General features: G+C 35.7%; 1 protein-coding gene and 1 pseudogene across 1 annotated transcript in view; one reads left to right on the top strand and one right to left on the bottom strand.

The window, feature by feature from the left end:
* Positions 1–17,096, bottom strand: part of LOC106130911 (1-phosphatidylinositol 4,5-bisphosphate phosphodiesterase classes I and II) — a 49,588-nt gene extending 32,492 nt beyond the window's left edge. Inside the window, exons 1-4 of the mRNA XM_013329858.2 lie at positions 16,741–17,096; positions 16,472–16,618; positions 7,846–7,983; positions 3,617–3,750 (exon numbers count right to left, since the gene is read on the bottom strand). Coding sequence (XP_013185312.1) covers positions 3,617–3,750; positions 7,846–7,983; positions 16,472–16,618; positions 16,741–16,836 — 515 coding nt within the window. The 5' untranslated portion in view covers positions 16,837–17,096. The remainder of the gene's footprint in view (positions 1–3,616; positions 3,751–7,845; positions 7,984–16,471; positions 16,619–16,740) is intronic.
* A 936-nt stretch (positions 17,097–18,032) lies between these two features.
* LOC132902480 (uncharacterized) lies at positions 18,033–19,337 on the top strand (annotated as a pseudogene).
* Positions 19,338–19,590: the final 253 nt, after the last annotated feature.

Raw genomic sequence — 19,590 nt, 5'->3', positions numbered from 1 at the left:
AACTTTGCACACGTATCAAGGACCGATGACAATGCAATATTTTGATAAGAGTTTCTCATTATCCTTATTAAAACTGCCAGGATTAATAAATTCATTTTTAGATCCTTCGTATGAGAGTAAGAGAGACAGAGATAGCACCAGTGCCAGTAATCTCCATACAAGAAACCAAGAAGTTCTGACGTATAATGAGTCAAAAAGAGATGTAATATATTTCCATATAATGTTACTATTAACCTGAGGCTTCTTTATTTCATCGCATTGCTCCATTTAGAATTACCATTAGAAACCATAGTAGAATTAGTAGAATATTTTAAAACAATAAAAAATATATAAGTAATAAAACAAAAGTAATAAATGAAAATTGAACAACTAACTTTACAAAAATACAAGAATAAAGTTACTACCTACAGAACTTTGCGATATTTAATACGTATTTAACATATTAATGCAATTCTTGAATTAACATTAGGTATCTTTTGCCTATTTATAATAGCAACACTGTAATACTCGTTTGGAAAATGAGTGACAGTTTTTTATGTCAAATAAGTTTTGCAGTAAGTTTTGATTGAATTCGATTCGAACACCTGTAAACTTTCTTTCTGTTGTTTTTTACCGGTGCCTGTGTATTTACCTATTTGCACTTTGTTTTGTGCTGATAACTTGTCGTTATTTGGAGTTTGGAATCTTCCGTTGAGTCGAGCTTTGTTCTTCCGGATATTCGTGTGATTTTATCATCTGAGATTGGACTCTGACTGTGTTTACTGTGTTGTGCAGATATTTTGAGATAGGACTCCTGTAAAAAGTACCTTATTATTTGAGATAGGAGTCCCAAGTTTGTGTTTGTTTTTGTGAAAGACAGATTTTACAACAAAAGTGCCACGATGTCTTCAGATAAACTTTGTTGCGTTCCTGGTTGTAAAGGCAGTGGAGGTATGTTTGAAATATTTTTGTTCCTGTATCAATCTGCCTCTTAATCTTGTGGTTTGATTCCTGGCAAGGCCACAATCGAAAATTATTATGTTTGCTGGATAGTCAAAAATATTATTAACAGTGATTTATCACTATAAAATTCTTTTCAACTGGGTTTAACAATCATCATACATACATATAATCACGTCTATATCCCTTGCGGGGTAGACAGAGCCAACAGTCTTGTCAAGACTGATAGGCCACGTTCAGCTATTTGGCTTTAAGATAGAATTGAGATTCAAATAGTGACAGGTTGCAAGCCCATCGCCTTAAAAAGAATCATGATGATGAGAATATTATGAGATTTAATCCAATCAGGCCACATATAACTTTAAGAAAGTTAGTTGTGAAAACCTCCGGCAATGGGCGCATGGTTGCGAAAGTCTTTTCTAGTAAGATAGTTATACCAGAAGTGTTAACTTCCAAAAAATAATTGTATAAAAAAACTAAAAAACTACCCGTTTAATTGCAAATCGAACTAAAAAATAGAAAATAAATAATAGTTTAAAAAAAACTAAAAAACTACGCTTTTATTGCTAATCAAACTAAAAAATAGAAAATAAAAATTAATGACAAAGGAATTCAGTAGTAGCAAGTCGAACAATCAGTTATAGTCAGTTGTAGTAGTAATTACCTCGGATTAAAATTATAACAAAATTAAATTTATAAATAAAACAATTTAAATCAGAGTAAAAAGCGTGGGGTGCATTTTACTTCATTTTCATAACTCTCTTGTCATAAATATATGCTAATAGAATGATTTTAATATTTACTACATCAGGCACCCCACGCTTTTTACTCTGATTTAAATTGTTTTGTTTATAAATTTAATTTTGTTATAATTTTAATCCGAGGTAATTACTACTACAACTGACTATAACTGATTGTTCGACTTGCTACTACTGAATTCCTTTGTCATTAATTTTTATTTTCTATTTTTTAGTTTGATTAGCAATAAAAGCGTAGTTTTTTAGTTTTTTTTTTTTGTATTGGTGCCGGGAACCAAAGGGCACAAAGTACTTATTTTTTTTAGCTAAGTATCTGTTTCTTGCCAGCGTAAGAATATTATCAACGTTATAGACAAATTTACTGTCAACCTTTTGTAAAAGATACTATATAAGAAATCACAGAATTGTAAAAGGTTGCATATTAATAGCTTTTTTAAGAAAATATGTGGCAACTTCAATAATCGTTTTACAAAATTTTAGACTCTCCGATCTCAAGAACCTGAATTGGAAAACTGAAGAAAAAAATTAAAACACAGTGGGCAACATTATCTCAGTTAATAAATAAACGTGACAATAAAATCAACAAAACGGCGGCGTGCGAAATATTATATTAGTTTGTCACGGACATCAAGACAAGGAAATAACACATTAAAGTTCGATATTAATCCTTATGGCTATAGTACGAAGGTTCAGTAAAAAGGTATTTGAATAAATCATAGGTTTCGTATTGTCTTTGAAGAGAAACTATACCATTGGAGGATAATACATAAAGATCTTCGATCATCTTTATAGCTAGACTAGCTGTTAACCGCAGCTCCACCCGCGTGAAATTCCCGTTTTTCACGTGTACCCTAGAAAAGTACAAAAAAAAGAATAGCTTATGTTATATCCGAATGTCTATTCTATCTCTGTCAATATCACTCCAGTAGTTATAGAGTTAACTTTCACTTCCTTTTAAACGTCACTTTACCATATATTCTATTACATTAAAGCACACATTTAAAACTGCTCATTAACTATAAGCAGAATGTTTTTATTTAAGAATGGGAAACAGACGGGCGATCATTTCGTTTCGAGCACACTTTGAAACGGTTTGTGAGTCTATAGTACGTCTATGATAAATGTAAATATTAGCGCACGCGATTATGTCACGTCATGAATAGAATATCAATTTAAAGCCTCTGATTTGTACACAGAAAGAGCTGAAACATGATTTTTACTCTTATTGCGGACGTGATTATTATTATATATTTTTATTTGCAGCTCTCGTAGTATAGCACGTGCGAAGCTGTTTTTATCGCGCGAAATACTATCGCTGTTCCGTTTCAAGTCATGATAAAAAGCAAGGCTTTGCCTACCCCTCAAGGGATAAAGACGTAATTATATGTATGTTATGTGTGTAATAATAATACCTCATGAGCAATATCTCAAAGCTATTAACTAAGGATTACCAAAATCCCATTCGGTAAAACACATGTAATACATAAAATTGAAACCTATTTTCTATTTTCCTATTTCTACCAAAAGCATGGCTGTCAATACCAAAGCCAATGCAGCGAAATGTGATTCTAAAAGTTACTCGTAACGCGAGGAAAACAGACGTTTACAGGCGTTCGAGCAAATAGGGCGTGTTCTCATTGGGAATGAACGAACAAATTCTTTATACTTAGTACTTATGTAGATCTTATTATAGTTTCTTTTACAAAAGCAAGATGGGGTCGGTTAAGAACTTTGTTATGCACCTTATCATTCTGTCAGTTAAATATTTCACTTTTGTAAAACAAAATGAGATATTAAAAATAACTTAAAAATACCTAGCCAACTAGTCTTACCTAACCATGTATGCTCTATTAGACATCTACTGACAAGCTAGTAAGCTGTATTACACAAATTTGGTTGAAAAGTCACACCGTACTCACTTCTTGACTAATATCTTTCCCGACTTATCCGCCTTCAGCACAATCTTCGTGTGCATCTTCTCCAAGAACTTGATCGTCGGGTTGTTCAGCTGGTTCAGGTTGTTGGCGAGCGCGAACAGCTCCTCGGTCCACATCTGATGACAGAATAAGTGCTTGAACAAGAAGTATTTTAATTTTTCCGACGAGAAAATCACTACATAGTATAAAACAAAGTCGCTATTTTAGTCTGTTTGTCTGTATGCTTAAATCTTTAAAATTACGCAACGGATTTTGATGCGGTTTTTTGTAACAGGTAGAGTGATTCAAGAGGAAGGTTTTTATGTATAATTTTTTCCGAATTTTGCACCCGTGCGAAGCCGGGGCGGGTCGCTAGTGTTACTATAAAAGTTAGTCTGCTGCATCCTCGCTGCATCTGGAGAAGAGTCTGAGGTCTGTTTAAGACTAAGTAAGCCCAAATACATACGAAGCTCAATAAGTTGAACCTAAATGGCAGTGTTCTGAGCGAGGGTGCTAAGCTCAATATAATGTTTTGGCTAAATTCGACAGCCATGCAACATACCCATATGTGTATCGTGAACTTTAAAATTTATGTTAGAACTACCTAAAGTTTTCAGTTCACTGAAATCATTTACAACGATTATGTCAAAACTTTAAAGTAATATGGAACCTACTGAACGTTCGTTATCGACATCGTAACAAAGTGATTTTAAGTGCTTCGAAAACTTTATAAGTACGGTCGAGGAATCTTGTCTTTAAAGATTCATTCTGGAGAAAATATGACGTCAAAAGACTTTGAATAATGGGCCAGATATATTGGGTTTTCCCCGGAGAACGAAATACGCTATAAACTACCCCGCCGCGTTTCATGTTAGCAATTTAACTAGTTTTTAAGATTAATTAGTTGAGTGGTAATGCATTGAAATGAATAATTATTTAGTTAATTCATCCTGAAATTTCCTGCTACTTTCATGTGTTTATTGAATGCGAAAGTTAGTCTGTCTACTTACGTGTCCGGCTGGACATTTGATGTATTTTTTCGGCCAAATTGCAATAAAGACTGTTACGAAATTTTGTACAAAGATAGAAAGAGATATTGCGGCAATTTTTTGCGCACTTTACTTATTAAAATACGTCAAAATGCAACAGATGACAGCTTTTAGAACTGCCCCACCACACCCATGGCTCTTTCAACCTTCGGGTTATCATCGCCGAATTATGAAGGTGTGCGCTGCTCTCTCATTAGCCTTCACAGCACACCCCTTTCTCCCTACAAAATCTAATTTGTCTCCATTTGTCTGGACTACCTATAGCTAAGAGGCCGATGTCGTCATCAAAGGGTGTGGACTCTGGGACCTCCAGGTGGCGTGTTGGTGACGATGTTTACTTTACCTTTACTTAAACTTTGAGAGCATTCATATCGCCTTTATCACTTACAGTTTGGACAAAGTCAGCAGTCCCAATAAGTCTGAAAGGTCACGTTCAGCCGGATGGCATAATGATGTAATTGATTTTCATATAATGGACAGGGTTTCTTGTCTAGTACAGGTAAATTTTACATCTCGCTTAGTACAGCTGTTTATTATATAAGCAGTTATTGCGGCCTACGTACGTCCACAAAATCAAGGGTGTCACGCACGCGCAAAACGAATTAGTCACGTACAATAACACACATCGGGAACAAACCTATCTAACATAACGCAGGTGCATCGGGTAATTGCATTCGATCACATATTACCTACATGTAGCGGTGCAATCTGCTTCAATGCAGCAGATTCAAATGAAAATTCAACCGGTTCAATATGCTAATTTATGCCGCTTCTCTTCTCGCTTCGCTTCTAAAGAAGTGTGTCGCAATCACATGGCGTTGATACATACAAATGAAAAACACAAAAGGATAGTCTAGAAAGGATAATGATTACCGCACGAATAATATTTTACTACGAGTATAATGGCGACGGCGAATATGAATGATTACGCGATCATTAAATTGTCGTGTATTACAATACCAACTATGACTAAGAACATTGAGTAACATTAGTTTTGAGTTGTTATCTTTGGTACAGTTTTGTGGTTGGAGTGAAAATAAAGTTTATTTTTATTTTATTTATTTAGTACTTTTCGCCAGTGACTTTGTGCACGTGGTTCTTTTTTCGCAATATAAAATGTTCTTTCAGGGTTAACTCTATCTTTACCTAATTTTATAAATCAGTTCAGTGGTATAGGCGTGTAACAGATAGACAGATTTTCTTTCGCATTTATATATTAGTAGATAAGTGGGAATGGTAGTTTATTCTTTTTCTTTGAGTTAGTCAGCTCCTACGTTGCAGTAGTTAGTTAATTTGTTTCTCTGTTACCAAATTTGGAATTCTAGTTCTGGTTTTTGTTTCAATTGTTGCAAAAACTTTCTCTAACTTATTTAAACGTTTTCCTATTGCATATGATTTAAGTGTTGATTCACATAGCTAGAAGTATCGGAGAAGTTTCACGGTTTTTTTTTGTATTTTAAATTTAGTGTTGGCATCGCCTGGATCTGCTTTATCTGCCGGAAACCACACGGTTTCCTTTAAATATCACGGTTTTATATTGGTTCGATAAAATTTAAATTTAAACTTGCATATTCGTTTTGAAAACTGAATTACCACGTGTAGCAGAATAATAATTAACAGAAAATTGCATACGTAAAGCTAAATGCAAAAACAAACAAAGTCTCGATACATTCACGAGAACTAGAACAACAAATAATCAAATTAAAAGATGGCGATAAATCGCATAGCTCGTTAGTCGTAACAATACTTGCAATCGATGCAGACCAACCGATTTCCGACATGGACACAGACTGGGCAGGTAGATAAAGGCTCATTTACACCGGAGCAACACTGTGGTACATTGTGCCGTAGTAACGTTGTGGCATATGCGACACCTTGCCACAAAAAGCAGGCAGCTAAATCTAGTTAACGTTATTGTGAACACGATGGATCTCATCAAATGTGTCTCATTTTTAGTTATACACCCAGAGAAACCATGAGTTAGTCAACCTACATCGGATTTAATACTTTCAACACCTCCAAGCCATTGGAATTATATTACTTTCAACACCCCCAGCAAAAAAAATCTTTTAATTATTCCAGTCAATATCAGGGTTGAGATATATAGTTCATTTAATAAATAAGTTAGTAAAGTAAATAGTTGTGAATGTTACTACATATTTTTTCTAACATGTTCGTAACTTTGATAACTAGCAAGAATAAGCCAGAACTAATAATTATTTTACGTCTGCCACAATCTGTAACATGCGGCAATGCCTCTCAATGTCGCCTCGGTGTAAGCGAGCCTTAACTCTGTGCATCGGTGCATGCCGCCGGCTATCGATTCAATTTGTGCATCCGACCCTGTCATTCCGCTGCCGAAAATCGGGACTCCCACAGCTCTTGTAGTTTGGAGATGCGCGCGTTGTAAAAACGAAATAGGAAAATATTAAGCATTGTATGTGATAATTAACTCTTCGCAAGTTAACGATGGTATCGATCCTAAGCATAATTTTCTTGTATTCTGCACTAAAGTTATATTTGTAAATACCTAATCCCCTTTGTAGTTTTTCAAGTGGTATATTAACACGTTAATTTTGACGATTTTAGGTAATTTTACCTTTATAGTTATACGCATCTCTAAAGCTTTCACCGAGAAAGCTGTATTGCATAATTAATCACTAACTTACAAATTTCGAGTGGAGTGTTCTCATCATACATCTCCGTTATGCAAATGCCATCTTACAAATTAGGGGTTACGTAAAAGCACAGAATTAGATACAAAAAACTCTTCCCAACCTAAGTTCACCGTGTGGTTTTCACCAGAGTAATATAATCATCATTGCCCTGAAGTGTGTCTCAGTTGCATCCTTACCTGCAGAGGAGCCTGGGGCTGGGTATCACCACGATAATGAATTAGGTAACTCAGGTTTTACACGAAGCGACTCCCGTCTGACCTCCGCAACTTTTGCAGGTGGACCGAACCCATTTAGATCACGGTTCCAAATGGTTTCCCTCACTGTAAGACTAAAGTTAATCCTACATGTTATAGACAATGGCATAAAATTATCAATAACATGATTTCCGTTTTAAACAAAAAAAGAAACAACTTCACTAAAAAACACAAAGATCCAATATCATAATTCAAAATTTCCAACCAATCGGGTTACAGGAATCGCAATAAGCCAGCCAATCGGATGTTACCTGAGCTATTTCCTTCCTTGTGCAGCAGAAATTGACGAACGTGACGTTGACGAAGTCGGAGCCGTGGCACACCGTGACAGTCTTCTCCTCCAGGGACCCTTGGGACCCAATCAGCACCACGTGTCTGATCTTCGGGTCCTGGCGGTGAACATGACTTGTTAATTTTAATGTACAATACAGCGTTAACTTTCTAAGTTTATCCTTAACTATACTTCTACACTATTATTATAAAATTATAAAAATGTTTCCATACTCATAAAAAAGAAAAGATATGTATTTTATTTGTAACGGATTAACTCAAAGATTTTAAGAATGATTTTTGGAAATTTGGAACAACGACAGACAAAACTTGCACGAGAAACATATAGGATACTTTATTTTCGGGAAGTTCATATTTTAACGTGAGCGAATCCTCGGACATAAGTCTAGCACTTGCTAGTTTGAGGCATCATACCTATATTCACTTTAAATACAAATACAAAAAAATTTCAAACTAATATTTTTAAGAAATAATGTCAGAAAGAATGTAAATAAAAGTGAAACAAAAGAATTAAACATCCCCCAATTACTCATAGCATTCCAGTTCGGTTAATTTAAAACAAAAGAGGTACCTAATGGTTTGCCGGACCTCGGGGAACTTGCCAAAGAGAAATATTATCTTTCCGGCTCCCCTAACTTGGCTACTATCTTATTTATCACCTTGTACATTAGTATAATTTTTCATTTCGTCTTGTTTATTTCTTTGTTGCAGCCTTTCAGGTGTTTTGAAGTCTACAAATTTCATGGTTCGGTCATGGTAATGATGCTCAAATTTATTTTTATAAATTTTATATCAGTAGGGAAAATAAGTCTAATAAAGATTAGCGAAATTCTGTTAAACTATTGCGCGATGAAAGATTAAATCCCCAAAAAATTTCTTTATTTTTTTCTCAATCCTTTTATATTTTCCTGTTCGTGTATTGCACACGTTTCCTTTTCGATACACAAAACAATCTAAGTACAAAATAACATACATGATTTGAACTAAGAACTTTTATGTTACTTCTAAAGTACTTATCGAACGAAAAGTCTTCCCAATGGTTTTTCTGTGCTCAAAGGCAATGAAATCATATCATTGTCACATAGGACGGCGCGTACCGGAGCAATACAATTTATCGGATAAGTCTAGTGGTTGTTTCGATAAATTGATGTCGGCGGGGGGGCGCCATAAAAGGAGCCTGATGCTACTATAATGTCTCATTTTATTTAGATGCAATGTTGCAAAATACTTTGCAGAATTGTCAGTGTTAAAGTTAGATGCGGCTTCGAGGGAGGCAACGAAATAAATCTAAAACACCAGGATGGTGTTTGGGATTTTTTAATCTTAAACAAGAAATTCCGTCTGTCTTCAGGTTAACAGATCGGGGCGACCATTCGGCGATGGCAAAGGTAAGCGAGCCGTAGCTTGTATCGTCAGCCCCCACTAGAATAGGGGGTGTGTAACATACAAGTATAAGACACTATTAAGATTTTGTAGGGAGTCAAGAAAGGATGCGCCGTCAGAGAGCAAACGCAAGAAGGACTACTAGACTTCTAGAACACTAGAAGGTACCAAATCCCTTGAATACGGTAGTTACTAAAGGCAGCTTTCTCTGAAATATATTTCTGAATAAATAATTATAACGCTTCAAAGACGACAAACAAAAGGTTGATGAATACCTAAGTTTAGTTTATTTTTACCCACGTTATAGGGTTTCTTGTGTTAAATAGTTAATAGTGTAGCCGCTTTTTATTATTTATTTAAAGCTTAGAGCTTTTTTTACTCAATCAACCAAGTTATTGACGTAGATTGTATTAGGGGTTAAATTGAATTCAGGTCAAACTCTATATACTTCGTAACTAGTTACTCAACAGTTAGAATTATAGGTTATTTTCTTTCGCAAAATTATAGCTGTTGTACTCGTATGTTGAACATATAGTTAACAGACTTTCCACAAACAATTCTCTTCATTATACAAGAATTAAAGTATATACAAACAGGATGAATATATATTTACTTTCGGGTAAATCAGCTACCTACGGTAGAGTTAACAAGATAATTCGAGACATCTCGTGTTACCTACAGTAGACTGACGGGCGGGTCCAATTATCCCTCATTATATCTCAGTTGATACTAAAATAACCCAGTGTCTGGACCGAGACAGTGGCACATCGCACTGATGTGGCATTATGGCCTAGTTGAAACTGAAATTTATACTACACTTAAAAATACGCATCTAGTTCCGCTCGCTACGAAAAATCTCGTAGAAGTTACGGAAAATCCTTTCTTGGTTCATCCATTGAAATAAAAAACTTAATGCCAAATTTCAAATCTCCTAATCCTGCGGTATGGACTATATCTTCAAACCTATTATTTTTACACGTGTGCTTTCTGGGAAGTCGACACTCTGGCAAAGGAACATTCAGGTAATGAAACATTCGAGGAAATGGACTTTAGAAACCGACTAGACATTCCAGTAATAAAACCTAACTTGGCGAGAGGGTTGATATCAACGGACATCCCAACCCAAACTGATGGGTCTAGAGCTAGACTGACATATGTTATTCAGTCAGCGAATCAAGCAGTATCCTCATTTATTTTGATGACGGTGGTAGATATAAGTTATAGATATACATTATAAGTAACTACTTTTCCGTAGGCTGAGAAAATAATCTTGACTTAATACCTGCTTCTATTGCTTGAACTAATACATAGGTATATATATTAGTTATATATACCTATGTATTAGTTCAAGCAATACATAGCTTCCTCCCTGATATGACAGAATTAAAAATTACGTTCAAAGAAGCGGAGCCTGTATGCTTCAGCCCTATATATGTATATCACGCAAACATTGACGTAAAGACTTTATTTTGTAGTCAGAGTAAGAGGTAAGTAGGTACCTCTTTCTACACGTTTATGTGGTTTGGGGAGGGCAGAAACATATGTATATTTTTATACCCGACGTAGTATCCCTGTATTTTTGATAAGATATAAAATAGAAACATGGCACAATCTGCGCACAATTGTATTGAACGCAGATAGGTATAATTACTTTAATATTTTCCTCTGTGTTGGCATGGTTTACAGAGGTTTACAGGAAAATGTAAACGGTAATCCTTAGACAGATCTTCTTGTTCTTACGCAAAACAGTCACGAGACAATATTATTTCTTTGAATAAGTAACTGTCTTCCGGGAGTATTTAACCTAGAAGGCGGAATTATTAATAGTTCTAACGTTTTTCCTCACATTTAACCGTTCTCATTGTGTTATTCAGCTGAACGTGGCCTTTGTCATTACGAGACTATTGGCTCTACCCCGCAAGGAATCTATAAGATACAAAAAAGCGAAAAACATTCACTCACTTACTGATCAGGAAATCTCAAAAACTTGACTGGAAGTTTGATTGTAACCAGAAGACGACCAAATCTTGAAAATTCCTGCGGGAACGGGCGATAAGGGGATTATTCGTTTTACGCGGGTGGAGTCGCCGGCGCTCTTAAGGTACATAATACATGTGAATGTATGTAAGTATAAAAGCCATTCATGGTATTTGGTTTTCATTTTATTTAAACATTCCACCAGAAATTTGACATGAAAAATAATATTTTTCTACTAAATAGCGTTTACTGGCAGAAGATGGCTCAGAATAGAACAGATCTAAATGGAAAAAAACTTGTAAACGGAGGCGGAAAGTCTAGACATAATTATGGATTACTTCGCCACTGGTATTTAGTTAATCTTATTAGTTTTTCGTCCAGAAATGGGAATAAAAAGGATAGACCAGCAGAGATTGGATCAGAACAGACACAAGAATAAATAGTGGGTAACATAACAACGACATTCCTCTTGTCTTTCGGATATAATTTCCGCTAGAACACGCCCTGAGCTCCACCCGTGTGTGATGTAAAATCACACTAATTTTGGGAAATCCTTAGTGCACCCTTAAACCGCTTAAAGGACTACGTGTCAACGTGTCAAATTACAAATGTGAAGACCCAGACCAAACAGCTGAACGTGGCCCATCAGTCTTTACAAGACTGTTGGCTCTGTCTACCCTGCAAGAAATATAGACGTAATTACATGTATGTATGTTTGGAAGACCCAGCGGTTTTGACCGTGCGTTGACCATTAATATGTCATCCAATCAATCAGACTTCTTCCTCCTGGTTATAGACCCAGTTGCATCCTCACCACTCTGGAGAGGAGCCCGGGGTATGCCTTTGATCATGGGTCCTGGATTGGGTGAGTCAGTTTTTACACGAAGTGACTCCCACCCGTCCTCCGCAACCTTTGCAGGTAAACCTTACCCGTATTGGATCCACGGTTACACATCCAGTTGCCTGAATATGCAGTGCAGGTTTCCTCACGATGTTTTCCTTCATCGTAAGAGTCAATCAGTCAGAGTTTTTTTTAAATAAGTATTTATGAGATAGAAGGATCTACGGTACCGTCACTTGTCATGTATAATCGTGTATTTTTTAACATCGACATTGGCAAAATCGTCGCTTTGTTGAACGATAGAGACATAACATTAAAAAGTGAAGTAAAGATAGAACACAGCCAGCTAACAAATGATTTTTCACTAAAACCTGCTACCTTCTATCATACATACATATAATTATGTCTATATCCCTTGCGGGGTAGACAGAGCCAACAGTCTTGAAAGACTGATAAGCCACGTTCAGCTGTTTAGCCTGGTGATAGAAATGAGATTTAAATAGTGACAGGTTGCTCATCCTATACCTTCTATCATTAGCCAAATAAATCGATTTAGTGAGAAATAGCTAATATAACTGCCCTAGTTGCCGATTCGATTATTTATAACGTAGGTTAGATAGATTTTTCTAAAATTAGTGCACGAGCCGGAATCGATAACGACCGCGGCACGGTAATTTTAGCGTGACAAACCGTTCCAGGCAATCTGGAAACTTCACATTCTGAATGCCAGTATGGCTACGATGACATTTTGATTTGAAACATTCGGCTTAAATACATACATACACAATGACGTCTATATCTATATTTCTGTGCCGTGTGGTACCAATACAAAAAAGAATTGACCACTCCATCTCTTTCCCATGGATGTCGTAAAAGGCGACTAAGGGATAGGCTTACAAACTTGGGATTCTTTTTCAGGCGATGGGTTAGCAACCTGTCACTATTTGAATCTCAATTCTATCATTAAGCTAAATAGCTGAACGTGGCCATTCAGCCTTTTCAAGACTGTTGGCTATGTCTACCCCGCAAGGGATATAGACGTGACCATATGTATGTATGTATCTATATTTCTTGCGGGGTAAACAGAGCCAACAGTCTTGAAAAGACTGATAGGCCACGTTCAGCTGTTTGGCTATATGAATCTCAATTCTAAGATTCATATAGCGTAAGGTTGTTAGCCCGTCGCCTAAAAGAAGAAACCTAAGTTTATAAGCCTATCTCATAGTCGCCTTATACATCCTTGGAAAAGAGATAGAATAGTTGTATTCTATTTTTAATTGGTGCCGGGAATCACACGGCATAAGCGAATTCTTCTTTAGCAAGTTTCTTATTGTGCCTATGTGGCACAAAATCCAGGAAAATTAATAAAGTCCGCTTAGTAAATCCATTTCTAGGGTTACGTATCTAAAAGGTTAAAAACGGGACCCTATTACTAAGTCTCCGTTGTCTGTACGTCTGTATGTCACCAGGCTGACAGGCCCCCAAAGGATAAATGCCTATCCGATCCTAAAACATGAGGACTCGGCTAGTTTATATGCATGGATGTATGGATAACTCGTACCTCAAGTATTATACTTGATGTCTGTACTGGAAATACATTCCATTACGAACATTTATCCATTGGAACGGGGTTGAAAGGGCTAAGTTGCAAAAATCGCAGGTCAACTTCAGCAGGATAGTTTAATGATGAAATTGAGATACCGAGGCAATCACAGGTTGATACTACTTCGCGTTTAAAATTCCCAAATTTATATTTTGTTGTGAAAACTGTAGTCATAGATAAATTTTAAAATTGACACAAAATTTTAAAATTTATCTATGACTACAGTTTTCACCATAGAATTAAACCAATTTACATGACTCTACGTAATTTCACTAGCTTTCCTCTCGTTTCACGCGTTCCTAATGAGCCACAATACACCAAAATCAATAACAGCCTCTATGAATGAATAACCAACTTTTACACCATGTGATTTTAGGCACAGTAGACCATTTCGCTATTATGTCGTAAGCAGCAAATTAAAGATAAAATTTGTAATAATGGTCAATGAATTGAATAGAGAATACTTCTTGTTAGAAGTCCGCCTAAATTACACTTTATAATATTTAGTACAATAAGTTCAAATAAATTAATATAAATTTCCGAACTTGTGAGTTTGTAGGTATCAAGTAGCCGACAGATATTAAATAAATATAAAAATCTACTGAAAAAAGTTTAACTATAATCTATACATAATTCTCTGTACTCTGTTTGTGTGTATTACTCTGTGTGTATTACTGTTTGATATTAAATAATAACACACACAGGTACATATAATTACGTCAACACGTACGATTACATAGGCAGAGCCAGAACAGTCTTGAGAAGACTTAAAGACCACGCTCAGCTGTACAGCTTTATATTTGAATTCAGAATCAAAAAATGACAGGATGCTAGCCTATCGTCTAAAAAAAACAACAGTAGCCCAAGACAAAGATGTATCGAGCCTAGAAGAAGACTGAAACAAAAATTATGCGCCTCTCACAAAAATTTGCGTGAGAAAAAGCTCCTCGTCAGTGTGTCAGTGCAAATGAAAAATTAGCTACTTAGTGTAATAGAGGCGTGGCCGACGGACATCACGAACGCGAAGCAGTAACAGATTGACGACATCGGCATCGTAAAAAACGATAATGGACAAATTTCAGGATTTCTTATATTAGCCGTGTGGTTCCCGGCACCAATACAAAAAAAACTGAATAAGACCACTCCATCTCGTTCCCATGGATGTCGTAAAAGGCGACTGAGGGATAGGCTTTTAAACTTGGGATTCTTCTTTTAGGCGATGGGCTAGCAATCTGTCACCGGTTGGGTCTCAATTCTATCATCAAGCCGAAAAGCTGAACGTGGCCTATCATTTTTTGGGACTGTTGGCTCTGTCTACCCCGCAAGGGATATAGACGTGACTATATGTATGTGTATGGATGTTCTTATATTAGTATAACTTACTTCAGTCTTTTACTTACCTGGGTGAATAAATCTTAGTTTCTACTTAACAGGATCTTTTTGAGTTCAATTAAAGAATAGAAAATAATTCCACCTAGGATTTTGCTTCCAAAGAAATTTCCAGTGATAAAAGTCCATATGAATGTGTTGTTGCAAGTGATGGTAATCACCACTATCTGTCATCATAATGGTTTTAAATTGCATTTCGATTCTTACTTTTATTTGACAGCTTTAGAACCTACATTTTGAAGCACAATACGGAATTTCTTTTGTACTTATTTTTCGTATAGTATAATACAGGTTTTATCTACATCTATATCAATTTCATTAAAATCTTAATTAAAATTTTCAAACGAAAGTACAAATCTTTTCTTTTTAAATATTAGTACGGATTTGTAAGCAGTCAAATTAATTTATCCCGAGATTTCAGCAGCAATGAACATTTAATTGAACGTAATTACTAGGTCGAGGGTTGAGCTCATCACAACCTCCGACTGGCACAATTGTTAACATTAACCAATTAGCTGGTCACAGATCACCAAGTGTGTCACTGACAATTGACTAGTTGACTTGGAAATAGCAGAATCTAGTGTTTAATGCTAATAGCTTTTTCTAAAGCTGTTAATTATAAAAGTTTAGTGAACTGGATTCCTGGTACAATAGAATAGGTACCAACATTCCATTCAATATATTTTTAATGAATACTAAATATATAATTCAAGACTTCAGCTATTTATTAAAGTTCAATGATGATCTGACTGGAACCCAAACTTGGGGTTCAGAGGCAACATGACTACGGCACCAAAAGGCCTTTTTTCAATTAAATGTCAGGTTTTAGATTACAGGGTTCAAAAGGTCAGGAGTAGAGCCATTAGACTTTTCCACTCTTAATCATGATGACGTGCCATCAAAAAGAAAACAATACAGGCTCACAATGAGGATCTTATCAAACTGAATTAAAAGAGGTCTTAACAAAAAGTACAAATATTACTCACAAAGGTGAGAATAAGACTGTCTGTAAATTAGATATGCACCACATAAATTCTATATTTGATTATTAATGTGCCAAGCATTAAAAAATAACTTTTTCTGTAAGAATGGTTTTGGAGAATACTGTCACTGGTTTCAGGAAATATTTAATGAAAATTCTGGATTAGACAATTTCTTTTTTATTATGTGTCAGCTTTTGTGAGTAAGTTGCCATTACTTTAATAATGTGACAAAAAAATTAACTAATTTTGCAAATGTGAACCATGAAGCAGTTGTTTCCTATTATGGATAATGGGAGAATAAAATATTATTGTTTAATAGAACATATTCCCTATTGTTTATATCACCTTTTATTAATGGCTTTTTATAATAAAATGAATCTTATTAAGAAAATAAAAAACATGCTACTTACTTTGGGAACTTTAGCATGTACTCCAGTTCTCACATCCCTAATAGTGGCAATATCCAGCATCTCCACCTCTAAGTTTTGATCAGTCCAGAATAAAAAGAAGCCTTTGGGGTCCACCCGAAGTGTGACTGGGAGACCAGCTCCAGAGTCCTGTTAGAAAAATGATTAATTGAAATAAAAAGGGCACGCTTATGTAGAATTAAGATTATAATCAGACTTCTTATAGAAAGAAAAACAGAGCAACTTCCTTGACGAAGTCCTTCATCACTCACCTCATCCCATTTGATGAATTTTTCTCCTTCTTGCAATGCCTTGGAGACCTCAATCGGCTTTAGGCCGACGTTGGCCGATCTCGAACTTGAGGTCATGATAAACAGAACACAATTACACTAAGATAGCACAAATAAAACAAAAGTCTCTCATTTTACTACAGAAGTATATTAACCAATTTATTTAGCAGACATAGGGATTGATGTTTATATACGAAAAAGAATTATCACACACGCTTGACTTGAACACAATTTATAAAACTAACTTTCGCATTCATTCATGTTATGGTAAACCTTATGAATAAAATATTTTACATTTACGATTATTGGGAGAACGGACATATCACCACAAAACTCAATAAAATGACAACAGTCTCTGCCTCTGACGTTTCGGAACCACAGGTAAAAAATTCCAACGTAACATCAAATCTGACAACTGACACCTCGGACTAGGGAAGTATAAATATACGACCATACTCAAATTCCTAGAAATACCTTTAAATACGTAGAAATGTTTTGAGAACATGATCATGGAGCCAATGTTAAGACTTGTGAGTCTCCTGAGACCGTTTTGAAAATACATAAAAAAAAGCAGACCCGCATTTAGCTAAACATCTGAAACTGTGTGCGTAGGTAGGTATGTGTCACGATCTGTATTTCATCCTTTAACCCTTAATTTGATAATGTATGCGCCGACATACATCAACTTTAAAAAAATATTTTGTATTAGAAAATACATAAATAACGTAAAATTACATTTTTATCACCTTGCAACTTAAACAACTTTTAGTAGAAAATAGAAAACAGGCATCTGGTATCACTAGTTTTGACATTAGTCGAAAATGGCGTACCGGCGGCCGTCAGTTGTTCTCTCCAAGGTATTTATATAATTTTATTGATTATTACCCAGTTTGGGAAAAGTTTCACGACTGAATCCTATGCTTGATATCATGATTATATAATTTGTCTAATAAGTTTGCAGTTCTAACTTCTTACATTGGTGTTATTTTGGATATTAACATGATGTATGCTGTGACATACATTGCCAAGTTTGTAAAAAAATACCCCTATATAATTTGTATGTCAGGGCATACATTGCCAACTTTAGGGTTTTGCTTTGCTTAGTTTGTATATTAGCATGTATTTTCTTTGTCTGCAGCAAAAGCTTAAAACTCGTGGTGGTAGAATTTTAGCGCTTGTCCCTGCTCAAAATGCACCCTCTGATGATAGTGAACATTCTGATATTGAAGACGGAATACGTGTGCACACACCGCTTTTCATGTCCAGCTCCTCAATTGATAGCTCTTTATTTATTTAGACTTAATCTTTTAGACGATGAAGATCCCACCAGCGAAAATGTTCGCCTTACTCCAATTTTCCAAAATGTTTATTTAAGCCCATCTCTAGAACCGAATGGTAGTCAAGTACCAGTACTGAGTGATATTCCCTCATTTCCCGCAACGCCTGCAACCCCTGCTACTCCTGCAACTGCTACACTAATTGCACCTAATGCACCCCCTGGTTTGGTAACACCTAGCATGTCGACGAATGCCTCCTCCACATCACGTATTTCCAGAAAAACAAGATCACAACGTCCCACTGTTCATGTTGCTAAACGACCTAGACGATTGCAAAAGTTTACTCTTAGTTGTGGAAAAAAGCTGTGTTTCGACATGCGGCTTCTATAGAAGAGGAATCGGAACCCGCCGGGAGCGACACAGTCCTGACTCCCCTGGAGTATTTCTACAAGTTTTTTTCCCCAGACATTTTGACAGATACTGTCGAACAAACAAATACGTATGCAATATCTCAAACTGGACGTACTCTGGGTTTGACTGAAGACGAATTACGGGATTTTTTAGCGATTCATATCATGATGGGTGTTGTAAGCATGCCGTCTTATACTGATTATTGGAGTTTGCGATATAGATACAAACCTGTGGCTGATTTGATGCCACTAAAACGTTATCAACAAATACGTCGTTTTTTACATTTTGTTGACAACAACGTACAAGATTCTGACAGATACTATAAAGTTAGGCCGTTAGTGCAAAAAATAAGAGACAATTGTTTAGCTCAAGAAAATGAAAGGAGATTCAGCATCGATGAGATGATGATCCCATACAAAGGGACAAAAGCAGGGAAGCGGCGTCAATATATGAAGGACAAACCTAATAAGTGGGGTTTCAAAATTACGTTCGCGCTGGAGTTTCGGGGATGATTTATGATTTCGTATTGTATGGAGGAGAGGACACATTCCGATTCCATTCATTTACAGAAAAGGAAGTATCAATCGGATTTGGAGCGCAAGTCGTGATTGCTTTGTGCAAAAGTATTAAATCCAAACCAACTGGCAAAAATTCCCGTAATTGTCAACTAGATTACCATGTGCCTACGTAATTTCTATGTATTTTTTTATAAAAATAATTCAAATTCAATAAATAATAAATATAAAAGTTGTTTTTTACATACATAGTCAGTACAACACATTTACGATTTGTATTCTTGAGTAGTTGGCGGTGTATGTTGTGGCATACATGAGTTTTCAGGAAAACTAAGCTTTTCAGATTTTTTTTTCATATTTTTTTCATATTTTTCTATAGTCGTTTTATGTGTATAAATAACATCTCTGATGACAAAATTCAGGTTTTATAGCATTTTATACTTTGCCAAATTAAGGGTTAAAAGATCTCGATGATCCCTTCAATAGGTTTTTAGTGCAAAACCAATATCGGTGCTTTGACACTATGAAATGAACTGGAGAAGAAAGTATTGCCTCTTTGTGGTAATGGGGTCTGGGGAGAGAATGTTTTACTTGTTTTAAGTTTCCACGTGATGCGAGTACAATACAAA

This window comes from Amyelois transitella, chromosome 14 (assembly GCF_032362555.1).
Source record: "Amyelois transitella isolate CPQ chromosome 14, ilAmyTran1.1, whole genome shotgun sequence".
Taxonomy (NCBI): domain Eukaryota; kingdom Metazoa; phylum Arthropoda; class Insecta; order Lepidoptera; family Pyralidae; genus Amyelois; species Amyelois transitella.
Note: the sequence above shows the minus strand (reverse complement) of the source record. Positions and strands in the feature narration are given on the sequence as shown.